General features: G+C 36.4%; 1 protein-coding gene across 4 annotated transcripts in view; it reads right to left on the bottom strand.

Annotated features, from left to right (window-relative positions):
• Positions 1-20,653, bottom strand: part of lin54 (lin-54 DREAM MuvB core complex component) — a 98,476-nt gene that overhangs the window by 12,917 nt on the left and 64,906 nt on the right. For all 4 annotated transcript variants that reach the window (XM_039758824.1, XM_039758826.1, XM_039758827.1 and 1 more), the window contains 6 exons: positions 7,029-7,242; positions 6,093-6,166; positions 3,824-4,006; positions 2,992-3,077; positions 1,349-1,429; positions 1,073-1,175 (listed from right to left, as the gene is read on the bottom strand). In XM_039758824.1, the coding sequence (XP_039614758.1) occupies positions 1,073-1,175; positions 1,349-1,429; positions 2,992-3,077; positions 3,824-4,006; positions 6,093-6,166; positions 7,029-7,242 (741 nt within the window). The remainder of the gene's footprint in view (positions 1-1,072; positions 1,176-1,348; positions 1,430-2,991; positions 3,078-3,823; positions 4,007-6,092; positions 6,167-7,028; positions 7,243-20,653) is intronic.

Raw genomic sequence — 20,653 nt, 5'->3', positions numbered from 1 at the left:
TGTTACACTACCATCACCAACCTATACTACTGACACTAGGCAGGATGTATTCATTGATTTTTGCTCTTTAGAGCCAATGTTAACTCTACTATCTGCATAATGCAGCAGAAATTGAGATTTATCAGAAAAAGCAAAAATTTCCAAATCTTCAGTTGTCCAGATTTGATGATCATGTGGCCACTGTAGTCTCACATTTCTGTTATTGTCTGTAGCCAATTTGAATCAAGATTCAATGTTCTGTGTGCTCAGAGATGTCCTTCAGCACACTGCTGTTGTAAATTTGTTGTTGTTGCTGTTGTAAAGGGCTTTTATTTGATTATATATGGCCTTTCTGTTTGACAAGTCAATCTGGCCATTCTACTCTGCCCTCTTTTAATAGCAAGATGAGAACTGCTGTCAACTACATGTATTTTCTTTATCGTACCATTCTCTGTTAACTGCAGAGACCATAATGCAAGGAAATCCCAGGAATCCAGCAACTCCTAAGATGCCGGAACTGCCATATGTACCAATAATAGTCATACTACAGTCAAAGCGCTGGTTCAAATAGAAGCTAAATCTCTTGATCATATGAGAAACTGTTTGGAAGAGAAGGCTTCTTTAGTTAATGAGCAAGTGTACCTATGAAAGTGGCCACTGTGGGTGTATATCTTTCAGCATGCTTTGTCTTGGGAATAAATAAATTATACTGCTTTGTACTGTTCTTAATTAAACTTCTATTCTTCCATACAACTACCAAGATTCTAAGACACTATAATCCCCAAGTTTCCACTTACCCATTATTTAAAATCCTATGCCAACACCCTCCCAGTGCTAGTTCTTGCCTAGTCAAAATAGACCCTAAATCCAATGACTCTGCACTTGATTAAGCAAATCAAATAATAGAAAAATGCATGGATTACTTAAAATATTCTTTGTCAAAAGATTTTTAACGGAAGACAATTAACAGAAACACAAATGACAACCTACAGCCTAAAGCTATCTGAAAAACACTTGACAAACGTTTTTATCTTTTCTTGTGTGTGGTATCTCACTGCTTGATCTCTTCACTCTTAATTTAAGAATTTTATACCTTTATAGCTTTCAGTCGCTCAGTTTCATGCTCCAGATTATTAAAACAATTTGTACAATTGCAGTTGTTACAGAACTCTCCATTCGCAAAGCAATCACAATATCTACAAAAAAAAGAAAACAAATATAGTAACTGCAACATAGTGAACAAATCTAGCCCAGGACTTACATTAACTAGACGTTTTAGAACTTTATGTGTCAAGTTCTAACATTTAAGCAACAATCATTTAATTTACATCAACCTAAAAGTGTACTTTTATAAATTCACACTACTTACAACTTAAGACACTGGGATTTTGTACAGTTGCACGGCTTCCTGGGTCGTGATGCAGAATCTGAAGAGGAGGAGGGTGATATTCTGGTTTTAAAGGAAACACAAATAAACTTTCACTCCTTGTGTTTATGTATTAAAAAAGAATATAGAATGTAAACAGCTTTAAATAAATGCTGCTTTTTTCTTTTTTTATTTTTACTGATGATGTGGGAGGGGTGCTTGACTGAGCTATCATTTATTAATTATCCTTAATTGTTCTGGCCACTTCACATTTATGCTATTATGCCTGTAACTTAAGTACTGTAAACATAGAGGAAATAAGACACTAAACAAAATACAGCATATCTTTTGAAGAGTATATTTTTTTAATTAAATATTTTAAGATCACAATTTTCTTATATAGTGGCTCTCAGTAGTTAGTATGTCTCCTTCACAGTGTTTGGACCATAGTTTGATGCTTTGGGGAAACCAATAATCATTCTTTCCTCTTTATTATCAAGACAAGCTGTTAGGCCGAATTGCAACTCTAATTCCACTTTTTTTCTAATGCCTGGAACAGAAAGCAAAAAACCATTACCAGGCTGACTGCCAAGACCAAGGTGTTTAGCACACTTGCTTATCACCTATAGACTGGTTAAATCAAACAAAAGTGATTCTTAAGCAAATTAAGCAGTAAATTACAAGCAAGAAATTAGAAACACAAACAATCTAATGCTTCAAAGTACATGTTGTTGTTTCTCTCTGCAAGCATCAACTCATGGATCAGACTGTTTTAAATCTTTGACAAGCCTTATTGATTTTTTACAGCTTAGTGCTGTACCCACAGTACTTTACACAGTGATTTGTAGAGAATATGAATGAAATCCCAATTCTACAACTCCATTGTAGGGCTGTAAATAAATAAATACACACACAGAGACACATTATATACTGTGTATATAATTGCAAAACTTTGACATCAAGTTTTAAATGGATTTATGCATTTTTGCCATTCCTGCCCCCAATGTGTCCACTTTCAAAGAGATGTACTATACTGTATATGTATTTTTATGTTAGGATGAGTGTCAGTGGACATAACCAAAAAAGAATCATTCTGTCCAAATCAATCTTAGTACAGTTACTACCTTTGAAAAAAAATGAAATTTAAGTGAATAATCAAACAAAAATAATTTTACTCTATGGAGATAATGATTTTATATTTTTTGTTCACTCTGGCCTTTCATATTTTATTCCAAAAATCACAGCTTCATGGGTGGAAGTGTGTTGGACACATCAGATTTTCTTTTTTAATGTGCATACAGGACACGGTTAACCTCTAATGTTTATAATGGTTACCAGCCATGCCAGAACAGTATATTCATGTATATTTTGCTATGTATTAAAGCAGTTAAATCAGATGCATTATTCCAACAGAAATTTGGGCTGAACTGAAAAACAAATTATTTTATTAAATGATAGTGTCTCGATATATATTTCCATAACACCAACATGTTTTTAGCCTAATCCACTTTTAGAACAGAATTAACTTTACTGCACAAATTGAATGCATTCTTAAAACTAATGTAGTATTAAAATAAAGATCTAGAAAGTATAAATATAGCAGGAAACATATAAGCAAACAACTGTAAACAGAACGAGATACAAACCCATTGAGTGGTAATCGAGACTGAGACTGGATTCCAGAGGAGGCTGCAGTGTTACTTGCTAAAGAAACAAAGGTAGACTGCTGAAGCTATAATAAAAACAACACAATAGAATTAATTGAAATCTTTTAAAAAAGGTAACAGAAATGTATTTCCTGGAAAAAGAACCCAAGAAATCACACCAATTAATTGATTACTATTGTTTATTTAGCTATCACATTATCCAAAAATGCTAAAATTATGTTATGTTAGAAATACTTTGGTACACAACAAATATTTAAAAATATGGACATACAACAGCTTAGTGACTTGTTCAGGGTCACAAAGTGAATTTGATATGAGGCTGAACAACTAGATCACACAGCCTAATTCAGTTCATTATGCAAAAAACATTTTTTTAACATCTTTTCTTTATTATGCACCTTAATTTCTGATAATCCACAAATATAGCAGACTTTTAAATATATATCACTGAGTAATGAATGGAAACAGGCTAAAATCAAACAAACAGTCATTTGTTTTTTATTTTACAGGTACATTTCCAAAGAGTTTATTAAGCTCTCATAAAACATGAATGATTGCATACGTCTCTTAGCATAAACATGAAAACAGTACAAATAGGTCATTTCATTTTATACTTTTCTGCTTGTTTATTCAATTTTCTCTAGATGCTTACATTGGTCCTTTCAACTACTCCTTGTAAAAAAAAGCAAGACATACTAAGTACTATTAAGAGAATTCTATTCAATATAAGATTATACTCACACAGCTATTCAATCAGGGATCATTTTAAATAATATACTTAAAAATTATTTGTATAATGAAGTAAACTTGCCTGTGTAACATACTGAGCGGGAAGAACAGCATACCCAACATTTCCTGCACCAGGGGCAGGCGCCAACACAGTAGTGAGATTGGGCTGAATCTGTGGCAAAGGAGTAGCTGGCATTATCAGTCTTTGCTGCGAGTGGCTTGTGGTGACGATCTGAGAAGTTGTATTTAATGGTTTGGGAACAACCTGTAAAGGATAAAAATAATATGTATTTATGCAATTAAAGTCATTTGCACATGATTAGCATAACCCACTAACTAGATAATTCTGAACCATTTTTTTTTATAACTGGTTGTGAAAAAAGTCATGAAGCAGTAACTGATTCTTAGAGAATTCATGCGTTCATACACAGCAGGAGTAGAAACTATCCACACAACAAATACCACATCAACTTAATGGGTTGCAAGCTTAAGTTTGTCTGGTTACTTTACGTTTTGATGAGCCATAATACATAATCAATTTATACCTTAGGCATTTAATATTTGCTAGATGTCTCTTTATCAAAAGAACTGAAGCTGTAAATTATTAATAAATGTTAAAGCATTTTTTTATTTTTTAGATAACAATGGAAGTGGCAGTCCACAGAAAACCTAAGCTTCTGATATATATTTAACTTAGGACTTTGACTGTGCAAAATTAGGAGTTTTTCCTTCTTGCTTTCAAATTGTTTAACAGTAGCTTTAGATTTGTGTTTGGGGTAATGGTATTGCTTAAATATCAACTTCTTTGAAAGATGCACATCTTTTGCAGGTTGTAAAAGGTTTCCATTTTTCCTGTCTCAGTTTTAACAAAATACCTATATACTTTAGAGCTGGATTTGGCCTCTCAGCTGCTTCATTGATTTTGTTCTTAGCTAGCTACTAAGTTTTGAGGGCCGACCTGTTCTACAAAGATTCCGAGTAGTTTTATGCTTCCTCCTATTCTTTGATTTAATGTTGATTCTTGGGATTCTTAGTGCCTTTGAAACCTGTTTCTGTTAATAACTCAGTTACTGGGAAAAAGCCTTGTTTTCATTTTACTTTGCATGCAATTTCAAACAATTGACACCACACAGCCAAATTTAATTTCAAATGTCAACTACATACGGAGGTCTTCCATAAATAGACTACATATTCTAACAGCTAGGTGAAAGCACTTCCTTTTTAATTATGGTAAAAGACCAGGCGAGGCCAGATACAGTAGGGTAGATGAGCCTGAGAAACAGCCAGGTTTGAATCCATAAATAAAGAACTAATTATTAAAGCATATTTGGACAGTGCATTATAATTTTTCACTTATTATGAAAAACACAATAAATGGACACTTAAAGAAAACAGGAAACTTCTGTCTAAAATGTTTAGTTTTAAATATCAACAATACAATCGGCATTCTACAAGCAAAATGCAAAGCTGCAGTTGTGAATATTGGAAAGGGTGGTATCATGCAACAGTTGCAAGTAGACTTGGAAACTGTCAGACTAAAGCAAGCTATGCAATATATGGGGAACAGCTTACATTTGTACAATAAAAACTACAAAGTGCAGTAAAAAGGGATAATAAAATAAAATTAAATCCAATAAAATAACAGTAGCAAGAAAGGGACAAAGAACACACAAAAGATACATGAGACTAATATATGACTTAGGATAAATGTTAAGGGTCATGGAGCTTTTTTTACTTTTGGACATTTATTAATTATTTGGGCTACAGGCATTCATTTCATTCGTTGATAATTCTATTACATGGTAACAATTTATTTAACTACTTTTAAATTATTTGGACAACTATATCTGTGTGAAGGAAAAAACCGTGAAGTATGACAGCACAATTGTACAAAGAACGTCAGTCAATGATTAAATTAGAACCAATACAATGCATCTCCATCCTACAATCTGAAATACACTTTAATACACGAACTGCACATAAATTCCTTTAAGTTATCAACTGCTGCACAATGAAATAAAAGCAGGTGGAAGTGCAGATACAAGTGAAGGCAGCTACCAATCACAAAGCAAAGGTGGGGCTAAACTAATTCTAGTCTGTTGACAGGTTCTGCTCACAGCCCATGAGAAGCACAGGCCAGGTAGGTCAGCTCTGTAGGATCAATAGTGACGATGAGGTCCCTTTTTATTATTTATAATTGACTTGCTGGACAGATCATGAAAAAAACTACTAAGCAATGCACAGAAGCAAAAAAGTCAACAAAATCTGTTATTTGTGCATAAAGATGAAAAGTAACAACTATTTACTGTAGTTAAATTTAAACAAAGAGAAAACATTAGTTTCACACTAACCTGCTTTACAGTCTGTGCTGGAACTATTGGAACTGACATCCGTACAGGTGTTGTATTCACCACTACTGGTTTAGCTGTCAATAAAGCATAAATTATTCTAATGAAACAGCAAGCAAAGTTTTATAGAAAGTTTTAAATAAAAATGTAAATATTTAAATATAAGTGCACATAAATACACACATGGACTCTATTTATTCTAATTTGTTGGTTTGTTTTTGTTCAGGATCTCAAAGCAACTTCTTTTGACTGCTCCCATTCAGGGATCACCACAGCGGATTATCCGTCTCAACCTATCTCTGTCGTTAGCATAATTTTCTGCCACACTAACTGCCTTTATGCCCTCCCTCATCACATCCATAAACCACCTCTTTGGCCTTACTCTTTTCCTTTTGAATAGTGGTTTCATTCTCAACATTCTTTCTCTAATGTGCTTTACATGAAAATATTGGCAAAAATGTATGTATTACATACATTTACAAAGCTTTCAGAAAAATGTATTAACTTCTTAATAAAAGGCTGCTACAGAGACTGAGAACCTATACCTGAGAGGAGTTAACCTCTTATTTATACCAGAAATACTAATAGTAACCAATAGTTACAATATTTCATCCGGATTTAACTATAATGTAAAATGCTTGTAATCTTGTATTAAATATTTATTCCTGTTAAATAGTTCTTACTGAACTGGAGCAGACTGATGTGGTAGCATTTGACTTATTTTAGTAAAGTATTCACATTCAAAATATGTCCCCTCAAACACTGTATCACTCCTTTGTTTTTAACAGTGGGACAATAAAAAAGAATCACTTTGCACAAGATAAACTCTTGCTTCTTACTTTGTGTTCAGCTTTGAAGTAGGACTGAAACAACATTAAGATGTGCAAGGAAAGCAACCAACCTATTCATATTAAAATCTTCCCATATACTGCCACTAACCTTGCTGGAGAGAAAGTGAATTTGTGCTAGATCCAGCAGTCTGAGGGGAACTGCTTCCTGTGGAGGCAGTGACAAGGCGCACATAGTGGAATTTACTACCAGGCACTTGGATCTGTTGCACATTTGGTGGGGTTGTCAATGGAATAATGGTTTTAAACTGAGGGGTGCTCACTCCCACTCCTCCCACTGCCACAGTCTGCACTGGTTTCACTGCCTGTAAATTAAACAGAATTACATACGATAGGTTAATAGCTGTTTCAACACTCTTCAGGTAAATATCCTGCACTACAACATTTATTTATATAGCACATTTTCATACAAGCAATGTAGCTCAAAGTGTCTTACAAGATGACAAAAAGATAACTATATGAAATGAAAAAAAAAGATAGGGCAATAATATTAAAAATAAGTAAGTAAGTAAGGAAAAAGGTAAGTTCAGATGACAGGAGGACAAAAAAAACAAACGCCTTGAGTAGGCTATAAAAAAAAAAATCTGCAGGGGTTCCAAAGCCAAAAGGACCACCAGCACCCAAAGGGCATTATACCTAATAAAAGGTCATAAATCAGTCCTCTTTATTATTATTTTTTTAAATTCTCTAATCACAGTAACATTTGTTGCAGCCTGGTAACACTAAGGCAGAAGACACTCATACATTATTCTTGCCTTGTTCCAATTTCAGTGTTTCAATGAGTAGCACTGTACAGGTACGGAATCAAAATGTTACACAATTAAAAACAGAAAAATACTGAAAAAAGCTACTGTCCAATATATTTGCTGTCTTGGGCAGAAAGTATTTTTTTTATCCTCTTCAAACTTTTAGCCATATTGTAGCAGTAAGATATCTATACTAATAAAAGGCAAAGCCCTCACTCACTCACTCACTCACTCATCACTAATTCTCCAACTTCCCGTGTGGTGGAAGGCTGAAATTTGGCAGGTTCATTCCTTACAGCTTCCTTACAAAAGTTGGGCAGGTTTTATATCGAAATTCTACGCGTAATGGTCATAACTGGAAGCTGTTTTCTCCATTTACTGTAATGGAGATGAGCTTCAACGCCGTGGGGGCGGAGTTTAGTGTGACATCATCACGCCTCCCACGTAATCACGCAGTACATAGAAAACCAGGAAGACCTCAAAAAGCGCTTAAGAAAACATGCATTATATAATTGAGAAGGCAGCGAAACAATAAGAAGCGAGCGAGTGACATATACAACCATATTCATGAGTTCTGCTACTTCGGAAACAAAGCACGATGTAAACCTACACTTTAAATTAAGTTCATAGACAGGCTGCGCTGGCGTTTGTAATTTAGTGCCTGCCCATATAAGGCCGTCCGTCAGCGGCAATCCAATAGCAAACTGCCACGGGTAAATATTCACGGGTGAAGGACTGTGCTTATGGAGAGGAAGATGAGATGGTCAGGGTGGTGTTTGACACAAACTCAGCGAAACTGCGAGAGAAAGTTTTAAGTGCCAGGACTAAGGTAACATTAAATACAGCCATGGACATAGCACGAGATGGCACCAGCACAGCTGGGAACCTTCGATGCATGTACACCGAGTGGCTCACGTGAACTGACGCAGTGCACAAATAAAAGCAACAGTTCCAAACAGCTGAACAAAACGAATTACACAATTGAAAAGGCAGCAAAAAATATGAAGCGTCTGATACATACAAGCATATTCATAAATCCAGCTACTGCAGAAACAAAGCACACGTTGGAAAAAGTCAATGTCCGCTAAAGGAAGACAGTGTAAAAAACCCGTGCATGCAGTGTGTCAGGTCTCAGATAAAGAAGAAGCGAGCTGTTTATTGATGCAGTAAGAAACGAATCGATGAATGAAACCTGTCATCTTTACAGCGATTGACAAACACGGAATGTAACTTGAACACAACACATCCTACAAATACGAACCTGATTGAAAGAAATAATGATAATCAAATCCTTGATGACAGCAACACTCAGTAACACTCACAAAACAAATACTGTATATTGACAGTCATGTTACGTTATTTTTAAAATGTTCCCTTTTCTTTTCTAGCTTTTTTAACACACTACTTCTCCGCTGCGATACGCGGGTATATATATATGTATATATATATATATATCCCGATCTACATACTCGAATAATGGATACTTTATTAGCCATCAATGATTGTTTTGGTAAAGCCATACTCAGTGTATTCATTAGATGAGCGGTAAAAAGTAAGAGCGAGGAGGATGACTTATTGAGGCATGCAGGCTGTAGTGCGTCAACTCTATCTGAATTGCGCGATCACATTTGAAAAAATATATCTTTTCAAGTTCTATTTAGTCCATATGTGTCAAACTCAAGGGCCGCGGGCCACATCCGGCCGCGAGATCATTTTATATACTGTATTATTGTTATTAAAGCCCGGGTATATGAAGCGCTGGTAACACAATAAACTACAGATCCCATAATGCAGCGCTTCAGCTGCCTTGCCGAACACTTACCGCGTTAATCAAGTCTACCTTATGATGCTGCAAGTTATTGCGAAGCTAGCTCACACGATGCTGAAGAGAAAAGTTGATTCTGAAAATAGAGCCTTTAAAACCGATGGGAGGCTGAGTATATGTTTACTGAACCCGTGTGTCTCATTTGTGGAGCTAATGTGGCTGTAATTACAGAATTTAATCTAAGACGGCACTATGAGACAAAACATCAGGGTAACCTGAATGCAATGCAGAAGATACAGAAAGCAGAATAATTAAATAAGAATCTGACACTTCAGCGGACGTTTTTACCCGTGCACAATCACAAAGTGATTTCAAGTGAAGCTGCTTTTATGGGAGACACAAATGCACCAGTGCACCTTGCCCCACTTTCCCTGTTGCCAAGTAATGTTAAACCAAGTCGTCACTACGGTGTTCCCAAATCGCACTTTGCTGATAAACTGGCGCACTGAGTTTGCACGGCGCTTTGGTGACTTTGAAGAACAAAAAAAGTCCGTCTACATGCGGCTCGAACCTTGTGCATGTTTGGTAGCACATATCTGTGTGAGAAGCTCTTCTCAGTGATAAAGACTAACAAAACAGCACACAGGAGTCGCCTCACTGATGAGCACCTGCAATCCATCCTGAGAATCTCCACAACACAGAACCTCACACCAAACAGAAACGAACCTGTGCCAAAAAAGATGCCAGGCGTCCAGCTCTAAAATGACATATGAGCAAAGACAACTGAATGATTTGATTTGTTATTGCTGAAAGGAACACATTTTATTTATATTTCCAGGTTTTGTTATGCAGCATGTTCATATTTGAATTTGTATAATTTTGACAGGATATATTTTTATGGAGAGCAAAATCTTTTGGGATATTTAAAATCTAAGTTTATTTCTTATATAAAATTACATAAGAGTAAAGAAATTTGAATGTTTGTTCTTTTAACGTTTACTTTATTTCTAACTTGTATAATTTAGACAGGATATATTTTTATGGAGAGCAAAATATTATAAGTTGTTTAAGGTTTGAGTTGATTTATTCACGAATAATATTCCTGTCTGTTTTACCATTCCTACCAAAGATATTTCTGTCGACTAAATAAAAATTCCTTCTATTTAAAATTTAAATAGAACTTGAACAAATCGATAGTTCATAATATCACGCAGACTTGCACGTAAAGCGGGAGTCATCCGTTTTAACAAGCAGCGTATTGCACTGATACTGAAATAGCTGTGTGTGTATATATGTAGATATGTATGTATATGTATATATATGTTTATATATGTGTGTGTGTATGTATGTATATATATATGTATTTGTGTGTATATATGTGCATGTATGTATGTATGTGTGTATATGTATGTGTATATGTAGATATATATATGTATGTATATATGTGTATATGTATAGATATGTATATATATATGTTTATATATATATATATATATATATATATATATATATATATATATATATATATATATATATATATGACAACAACACTCATCACTCACAACAGTGACAAAACAATTACATTGACAATCATGTTACGTTATTTTCAAAATGTTTCCTTTTCTTTTTCATTGCTTCTTTAACACACTACTTCTCCGCTGCGAAGCGCGGGTATTTTGCTAGTCTTCAATATTACCTGCCCAGACAGTGAAAGAAGTGTTGAACCTAATGACAACAATGCTTAAATCTTGCTATCAACTCATTTTTTAAAGTACTTAAGAAAATTTGTTAAATGAAAAATGACTTGGATCTTGATTTGCAATATCTAAAAATATAACTGAACAACATGTCCTGTTAAAAAAATTAAAAGATTCTAAAACAAATCATTTTGGAAAAAAAACAACTGACCTAAATCTTTATTTCCTATTAGCATATACAATATGCACGTCTTCATAAACTGGAGGCAAAACACCAGGAGAATCAAATATTACCTATAAGGTATGTCAGGTTGGTAAGAGTTGTTTTAGTTGCTCCCCTACACATACAGAAAATTATGGAAGTTCAGTGGTCAGCAAAGAAAAAGGCACCAGAGTTCAGGAGCCATTGTTTTAAAGAGTGTTTTAACTTATATAAGAAAGACAGAGCACTGAGGAAAATTAAGAAATTATTTGCATGCAAACTCTAAATGTGTAATGTATGCCTTATCCTGAAAATTTTACTAAGCCTACTTAAGGTTAGGCTGTAATATACAAGTGGGTCAAGCTAAAGTTAGACAATAAGATTTATTAGAAAATGGAACAAACCTTAAAAAAACTGATAATGTAATTTCTCAATGTAGTCTACACCCTTCTCAATACACTTGCACCATCTGCCTGGAAGTGCCTGGTTTTGTCTTATCCTTGCAACCACTCATGAACTACTTTCTTCACATCATCTGTCTTGAATCGATAACCACCCAGATGTTTTTTTGGCCCAAAAGGTGGAAATCACACAGTGCCAAATCTGGAATAATGAGGATGTGGAAATAACTCAAACCTCAGTTTCTCCACACAAGCCTTAGTGTTGTTAGCAGTGTGTGGGAAGGCACTGTCTTGCAGTAAAAGGACTCCTTGAAACAGCATTTCGCGCCACTTGGATCGAATAACAGGCTTCACATTGGTCTCCAGCAAGACACAGTAATTTGCACTTGTGACCTTAGTACCCTTCAATAACTCCGCCCCCCAATAACTCTGGTGCATGAGTGGTTGCGAGGACAAGACAAAACATTTTATTCTGCTGGAATCCAGGCACTTCCAGGCAGGTGGCGCAAGTGCATTGAGAATGGTGGAGACTTCATTGAGAAATTACATTATCAGTTTTGTTAAGGTTCATTTCATTTCATTTTTCTAATAAATCAAATTTTCTAATTTTAGCTTGACTCCCCCTCGTATATAAATGTACTAGTTAAAGAAAACACACTATTATAATACTATGCAATGGAGCTGAAAAGTAAACATTTTTCATTGAACAGTGCATTAAAGGGACAAATTGCACTGAAGAAGGGGACTGTAGGTCTCTAGCTACAATAATCATATTTAATTATTGACTGATGTATTTAAAATTTATCTCAGTAGGCTAAGTCATCAATTTTTGATCTTTCACAACAGATCGTTGCCCATTGTAGGATCAGGTGTTGAAAGGGACTGATGAACAAAGGGTGAGGAAAGAACATTTTTCTGTACAAAATACTGGATACTTCTGGAACTGCCACAAGCAGATGCCTGGAACAGTACCTTCTTTGTTTTTTTCTCTTCATTGCTATTTGGAACTTTTTTGGATAAATACATTGTGAGGAAGAACTCGCACTCACGCCCAGAGTGCCAGAGCTAATTGCCAGGCTGCCAGCAGAGCTACTGAGACCATAACTGCCTTTCATTATCATGGGCAATGAAAGATTGCTGGTGAATACCATGGATGAGTTCTCAATGCTGATCAGGAGTCAAAGGAAACACAAACTTAGCAGTCTCATGTGCTTGGCTGACACATGGCTTACAGATAAAACATCAGACTCTGCGGTTGAACTGGATGGATTTAAAATCGTGCAGAAAGACAGAAGCTGGATCGAAAGTGTCCAGAACAAAGAAGGAGGACATGTTGTTTTAGTGAACGAAAAATGGTACAATGCCAAACACATTACATTTAAAACACATGTATGGAACCCAAAGGTTGAGCTGCTTGTAGTGGGCTTACAGCCTAATTATATAATTAGATATTTTTCACATGCCATTGTGCTTGCAGTTTACAGTGTCCAACAGGCAGACACAGCAATCACAACAGACATAGCATATCTTGTAATAAGCAAACTCACTACTGATCAACCCAGTGCTTTCATCACAATCTCTGGGGACTTTCCCCATGTTTCACTTTCATCCACCCTAGCCAGTTTTTACCCGTTTGTGAACTGTACAACAAGGGAAAACAGAACCCCTGGATGTGTTATATGCCAATGTAAAAAAACCTTTAGGCCAATCCGATCACAATTTGGTACTGCTCATACCACCACCATGACCATTCAGAAATGGAAAATGGAGGCTTTGAATGATGCCTTTGAGAACACAAACTGGGATATACTTTGCAATTCATACTGTGAAGTTACTGTTGGATTCAGCAACTGTATTTTAGACTACAAAAGTTTTGTTTGGATAACACAGTCCCCACAAAAGACAGTGTTCTATGTTCTCAACCAAAAACCATGGATCACAAAAGATCTGAAAGCCCTACTGAATAAAAAGAGAGCCATAAGGTTCAGAGATAAGGATGAAATGAAGCAGGTGTAGTTAGAACTGAAGAAGCACTTCTGTGAGAGGAAATCCCACTACAGGAACAAACTTGAGCACAAGTTACAACAGAACAACATGAAGGAAATGTGGAACTGAATGAGAACTGTTAGTGTGGCTACAAGCAGGCTGCAAAATATATTGCAGAGGAACAAGAACAGGGCTAATGAACTGAAACAGTTCTTCAATAGCTTTGCCTTATTCTTGTCAGTACAGCCATCCCCAACTGCCTCCCACACCCTGCACAACTTTCCCCTACAAGGACATCAAACCAGAGGTCTCTAGACTCCTAAACATGTGTCAGCTAGCTCTGCTACATCCTTTAGCACCTATTCTCCCTTTCCCTAAATTTAAATATGGTTCCCCAGTTACAGAAAACATCCTATGTCGTCCCAGTGCCAAAAAAGGACATTCCAGCTGGGCAGACCAGCTAGTTGTTCTTACTTCAATTAAGAATCTTCTTTAATTTTTCCAGTGCCTTTAACACATTTCAACCTCACTGACTGGGGAGAAAGCTTAGGGCTTGGCATCTTGATGCTTCCACAAACTCCTGGATCATGGACTCCCACATCAACAGATAACAGTTTGTGAGGCTGAAAGACTTTGTCAGAAATGGTGGTGTGTAATACAGGAGTACCTCATGGAATTGTCCTGTCACCCTCCCATTTAATCCCTACACAAAAGACTTTCCTTACAATACCAACACTTGACATCTACAGAAATTTCCAGATGACTCCTCCATCACAGACTGAATTAATAATGGAGATGAATCAGAGTACAGGAAAGCTGTGGAGGACTTCATCTTGTGGTGCAAACAGAACCACCTGTAAGTCAACATCAGCAAGACAAAAGACCTGGTCGTTGACTTCCGGAGTGCCATGGACCCTCTGAAACCAATCACCATTCAAGGGGAGGATGTGGAAGTTTTGCAGAGCAACAAGTACCTGAGGGTTCACATAAACAACAAACTGTGCTGATCTGACAATATAGTGGTGGTGTATAAGAAGGGCCAGAGCAGACTGTACTTCCTAAGGAGACTCTTTAGATGTATGCAGCAAGCTGCTGGAAATGTTCTACCAGCCCACAGTAGCCAGTGTGTTGTCTCTATGAGTATCAAAGCCTAAAATTAGCACTGCCTCAAAATACAGTTGGTTTGAATAAATATCTACCCAAGAGAAGTTACTAATTACTTTTACTCACTCAAAAAGAACCATCCAGTTGACTTCTCATCAGAGTGTGAAAAACAATACCTTCATCAGATCAAAAAACAAAGTGCAAAGTTTGTACAGTGTTTATTATTTGTGTGTGTGTGTGTGTGTGTGTGTGTGTGTGTGTGTGTGTGTGCGCGCGCGAGGAGAGAGAGAGAGAGAGAGAGATAGATAGATACAGCATAAGTTTTGGTAAGTAGCAAATATTGCATAATTAAAATGGTAATTTATATTAATAACACATCAAGAATTAGGTAGCTGGTACACTGGAAAAAAAACAAAAAAAACTACATAAATATACTGCAGTAAATGCATAATTCAATAGCAAGAAAGCTGTAGTGCAATCAATAATTAAAAATGATTAAAACCAATAAGCGCATTATATTTATGTTTAAACAGTGTTTAACTTCTAGTATCAATTAATTGAATGAATGTGTGAGAGTATACAGTTTTGTGTTAAACAAATGATGAAAACTACTTGTTTTTTTTTTTTTTTTTAATTAAACTTTGTTTTAGTTATATAAATTACAGAAGAAATTAAACATATGGATTTTAATTAGGAGAAATTTTCTTTTCTTTTAAATGGATAAATATTTTGTCTAGATATAATTTTTAATTTAAAAAGTAAGTTTTTAAAGGAATATCGTTTATTTTAGTATTTTTATGGTTAATGAACAATAAGCCTATAGAATTTCATTGTATTAATATAAATGAACAGATAACACCTGTGATTTACAGTTTAATTCTAAAAATACCAAAGTTAACACTTTAAAATAGAACATAAGCCTTCTCCACAACTCTGAATTGGCATCAGTCGACCTAATAACATGATATCGGTGATCAGTACCAGCTCTAAAGGAACTCGATCAGTGCCTTTTTAGTGCTAACCATGGCACCACCACAGACAATAAAAAAAAAAAACACAAAATATGGCAAATGGTCACAAACTAGCAATAGGTAAATAAAATATAGAACATTGCCCTCAGCGTTCAAATCTTAGGGCACAAATTGACCATGCCATGTAGTGGCAGTGTGGGACTGGCCGAGTTCAATTTTTTGAAGTCACAGACTTGTGGAGCAGCAGGAACGTATTTTTTGCTTCCTGTGTATCTGTGCAGATGATTGAAACTTTTGTCTTTTATCAACAAGAATGAAATGCCTTATAAACAGTAATAAATGTTTTGTTATTATTTCAAAGGGTCTCTTCTGTTTTCCAATGAGAGGAAAGCCTTTATAGGTTTTTGGATCATAAATCTAACACATGGCTAACTTTGAAATGAACACTTTTTATTGTGACATCACACATGCATAAAGCAGATCAGCAGTGAACTTAAGAGTAAGCAAGCATGAAAGTTCTGTTCAAGGCAGCTACAGCTCTGTGATGAAACACTATCCTTGCTAAGCATCATGGGGTGCTTTGAAGAAGAAAAAAAATTTTCCTAAGCTGCTTCATGGTGAATTTCAAGGAAAATATCTTTAGGAAAAAGTTGCTAGAGAACACATTATATTGGCTGTGAAAAATGCTTTGACAAATTTCAATGATAAATTCTAATTTTGACCAAAACAGCAGAGTTTCCTTTTGAGCAAATTACGTTTTGTGCGCAAGTTTCCAATAGTGAAACTTACTAAGACAAGGTATTTTAATTTTTGTTTTTGGTAGAAGGAAGGTATGATAGTTGTTTAAGGGCTTGACAACATTGAATGCACTGGTTTGGCTTTAAGATAAATGCTGTAATCTGGCAAGACAATGAAATTGATATGTAAATGTGGTTGAGAAAAAAAAATGCTGCAGTTGCTGCATTTGATGATATGCTATGTTTGTCAATGCTTTTTTTAAAACTTTGTGAGTGTCGATAAAATTGTCTGAAACAGCAAAGTGTCTGATCCCAAGTTAGCACTTTCCACAAGGATGCAGATAAGATGGGGTGGATCAGTTGTGCTCAACTGAATACACTCACAGCGCCTTATAAGAACTTGGGCTTTATAGCACTAACTGCAGGTATATTCTTCAGGCGTTAGAAAACTCTGCTCCTTTCATTTTGTTTCTGCAGTCGGCCTTAACTTACATAAACCAGCACACCCCATTCATCTGTGAGATCGCTAGAGAACTATTAACGACAAATATCAGCAAATAAAAAAACAAGTGTAATGTTCATTTTTCTACAAATTGGTTGGAGTGAAACTGGTTGGAGTTTAAGACTCCAACGTAGCTAGTTATCTGTTGGCTCACTTCACATCTCATTTCTTGTTTGTGTGCCATTTAAGGTAAAAAAAAATTAATGATTCACAGGCAATTGAAATGAAGGGAAAAGAAGTTAAATAACAGCAAAAACTGGTCACAAATTAACAAAAGGGTTAGAATGAAAAGCTTCAGCAACAATACTGCTGCGGGACCAGAGTTAGAGATCTTTGTTCTAAAGCAGGGTTCTTAAACTCAAGTCCTAGAGGACTGCAGTGGCTGCAGGTTTTTCAATCAAGCCTTTTCTTAATTAGTGACCTGTTTTTGCTGCTAATTAACGTCTTTTGAATTAATTGTAATTGACTTGCTCTTGAAGACTCAGACCCCTTAATTGTTTATTTTTCCTTAATTAGCTACCAAACAATAATGAGATAAAATAATGAGCCAAAACATGACCTGCAAGCTGTGTCCATCATGCAGTATCTGAAAATAAGTTTTTAATTTAATAATAGGCTGTATATCTTAACAGATATCTGCTGTATATCTTAACAGATATCTGGATTAGGCTGGAAACACTAGAGTATACATAAATAGGCCAGAATCAACCATATTCCATGAGGAGGTCCTGGACCCTATGCATGGGAAGAAAAATTTTGCCAGTGTGTGTCTGCAATTATTCTCTTTTACATAGTGGCATGCTGAAGAAATAGCATGAAAGCAGAAAATGGCAACAGGTTTAACAAATTAATAAAGACGGGTGGCTCTGCTCTGAGGACAGCTTAAACACTCTGGAGGCAGTTACAAAGTGAAGGAGGCTGCTTAATGTTGAATGTTGCTGGATTAATGTGTCACTTCCTCTACATGACATTGTTGCTTATACCATAACCATCCAGACAGCAGCATAGCACTGGAGTGTTTCTTTTACCAACATATTCTCTGAATGAAATTTATTTTCTGCCATATTAATATATAATCTGTTAACAGCTACTGGATATATTTTACTGTTCAGAATTAGGTACACGCTATGGCCTTTCTGCATAACCAACTGCTGCTAATATGTGAAGGCTGTTGTAAAACAGCAGGTTCCCAATGAAATCAATGAAACACTGATCTATGAGAACACAGGATATTCATTAAAATGACCTGCTCCTCTTTTGTGTAAATTACGTGCCACTATTTCTTAAAAAGTCAAAATATAATACATGTGAAAATGATGCTGATGCAATAAGCAATCATTATAATTATAAATACTTTAATAGAAACAGTTTTAAAATATATGCATCGAAATATTGTTACCGTTTATAAATCTACTAGCAAAATACCCGCGCTTCGCAGTGGAGAAGTAGTGTGTTAAATAAGTTATGAAAAAGAAAAGGAAACATTTTAAAAATAACATAACATGATTGTCAATGTAATTGTTTTGTGACTGTTATGAGTGTTGCTGTCATCAAGGATTTGATTATCATTATTTCTTTCAATCAGGTTCGTATTTGGAGGATGTGTTGTGTTCTAGTTACATTCCATGTTTGTCAACCATTGTAAAGAACAGGTTTCATTCATCAAAGCGTTCACTACCCAAATCACTACTCGTGAATCTAAGATGTTTAACAGGCATTCCCGGTATTAAGTTGTAGAATTGCCGGCGAATACTTGGCAACAGGGTTTCTATGAACTTGTGGATTTGCCTGCGAGTATTTAGTGAGAGCGTGTCTATTAACTTGTGGATTTTTCTGCAAGTATTTGGCAACAGCGTCACGAAGATGTTTTCGTCTAGCTGCATCAGAAAATGTACCACAACGTCTGACACGCCTCCTTTTTACTGTTTTCTCACAGCTTGGATTGCTGCTGTCATAATCGGTTTGAGTTTCATGGTTTGTTTCAATGACGCTAGTATTTGCAGGACTTGTGTTGAAGTAACATTTGGCATCTGTCAAGCGTTGTAAGCATAAAACCGGCTTCATCAATAACTTTGCATCCAGATTTTGAGAGTTGAAACATTCATAAACATCAAAGTGTCTACTACTCAAATCGTCACCTGTGAATCTAAGATGTTTAAGAGCCATTGGCGGTTCTCCAAAGGTGTAAAATATTTGGCCATTTCGGTAGACTTGAAAGAGACAACCAAACAATTCAGCGGCAGCCATCAACTCGCATGCAGGACCATAGGTGAAGGGCTTAAGCATTTCACTCTTATAATGCTCCTGTGTAGTATAATTCTCTCCTGTACCGTTATCAGTCCACACCTTGAACTGTCCCAGTATATCAATACACAAGACACAATGTTCCTCCGGATATCAAGATTGAGCCTGATATGGCCGTGCAATATGTAACACAGAGAAAGGAAAAGGCAGGCGGCATCTCCAGGCATGGAAACCACTCGGTAAGTGACAGTTCTTTGATCGATGGTGATCACCTCGATAGACATCTCACTACCCAAATTGCTACTCATGAATCTAAGATGTTTAACAGGCATTCCCGGTATTAACTTGTGGATTTGCCTGCGCATATTTAGCGGCAGCGTGTCTATGAACTTGTGGATTTGCCTGCGAGTATTTAGCGACAGCGTCACAAAGTTGTTTCCTTCTAGCCGCATCAGAAAATGTACCACAACGTCTGACACGCCTTCCTTTTACTGTTTTCTCACAGCTTGGATTGCTGCTGTCATAATCAGTTTGAGTTTCATGGTTTGTTTCAATTATGTTAGTACTTGCAGGACTTGTGTTGAAGTGAAATTCGGCATCTGTCAAGCGTTGTAAGCATACAACTGCCTTCATCGATAACTTTGCATCATAATAAACGAACAATAAAAGAGCAGAGAAGCCATGGATTAAATAAAAAGGCGGCAGTTATCAGAAGGGAGACGTGAATACCGTGGCGAAGCAAAGAAGGGAATGAAGAGACCGAAGCGACGGACTGCCTCATATGGGCAGGCAGTCAATTACATGGGAGGCATGGGGATGGGGGGGGGAGCGCAATATACAGTAGACAGGCAGCCAACTACGTGGGAGGCGTGGTGATGGGGGACGCAACGCCGCCTCACACGGCGACCGAGCTGCAGGCTATGGATGTATATATGTACATAAGTAGGATTCAATTATGACTGTTACGCGTAGAATTTCGAAAAGAAACCTGCTTAACTTTTGTAAGTAACCTGTAAGGAATGAGCCTGCCAAATTTCAGCCTTCTACCTACACAGCAAGTTGGAGAATAAGTGATGAGTGAGTGAGTGAGTGAGTGAGTGAGTCAGTCAGTCAGTCAGGGCTTTGCCTTTTATTAGTATAGATAGCAAAATACCGCTGCTGCCTCGCAGTTAGGAGACCTGGGTTCGCTTCCCGGGTCCTCCCTGCGTGGAGTCTGCATGTTCTCCCCGTGTCTGTGTGGGTTTCCTCTGGGCGCTCCAGTTTCCTCCCACAGTCCAAAGACATGCAGGTTAGGTGGATTGGCGATTCTAAATTGGCCCTAGTGTGTGCTTGGTGTGTGGGTGTGTTTGTGTGTGTGTCCT

This window comes from Polypterus senegalus, chromosome 7 (assembly GCF_016835505.1).
Source record: "Polypterus senegalus isolate Bchr_013 chromosome 7, ASM1683550v1, whole genome shotgun sequence".
Lineage (NCBI taxonomy): Eukaryota > Metazoa > Chordata > Cladistia > Polypteriformes > Polypteridae > Polypterus > Polypterus senegalus.
This window is presented reverse-complemented; position numbering and strand designations above follow the sequence as displayed.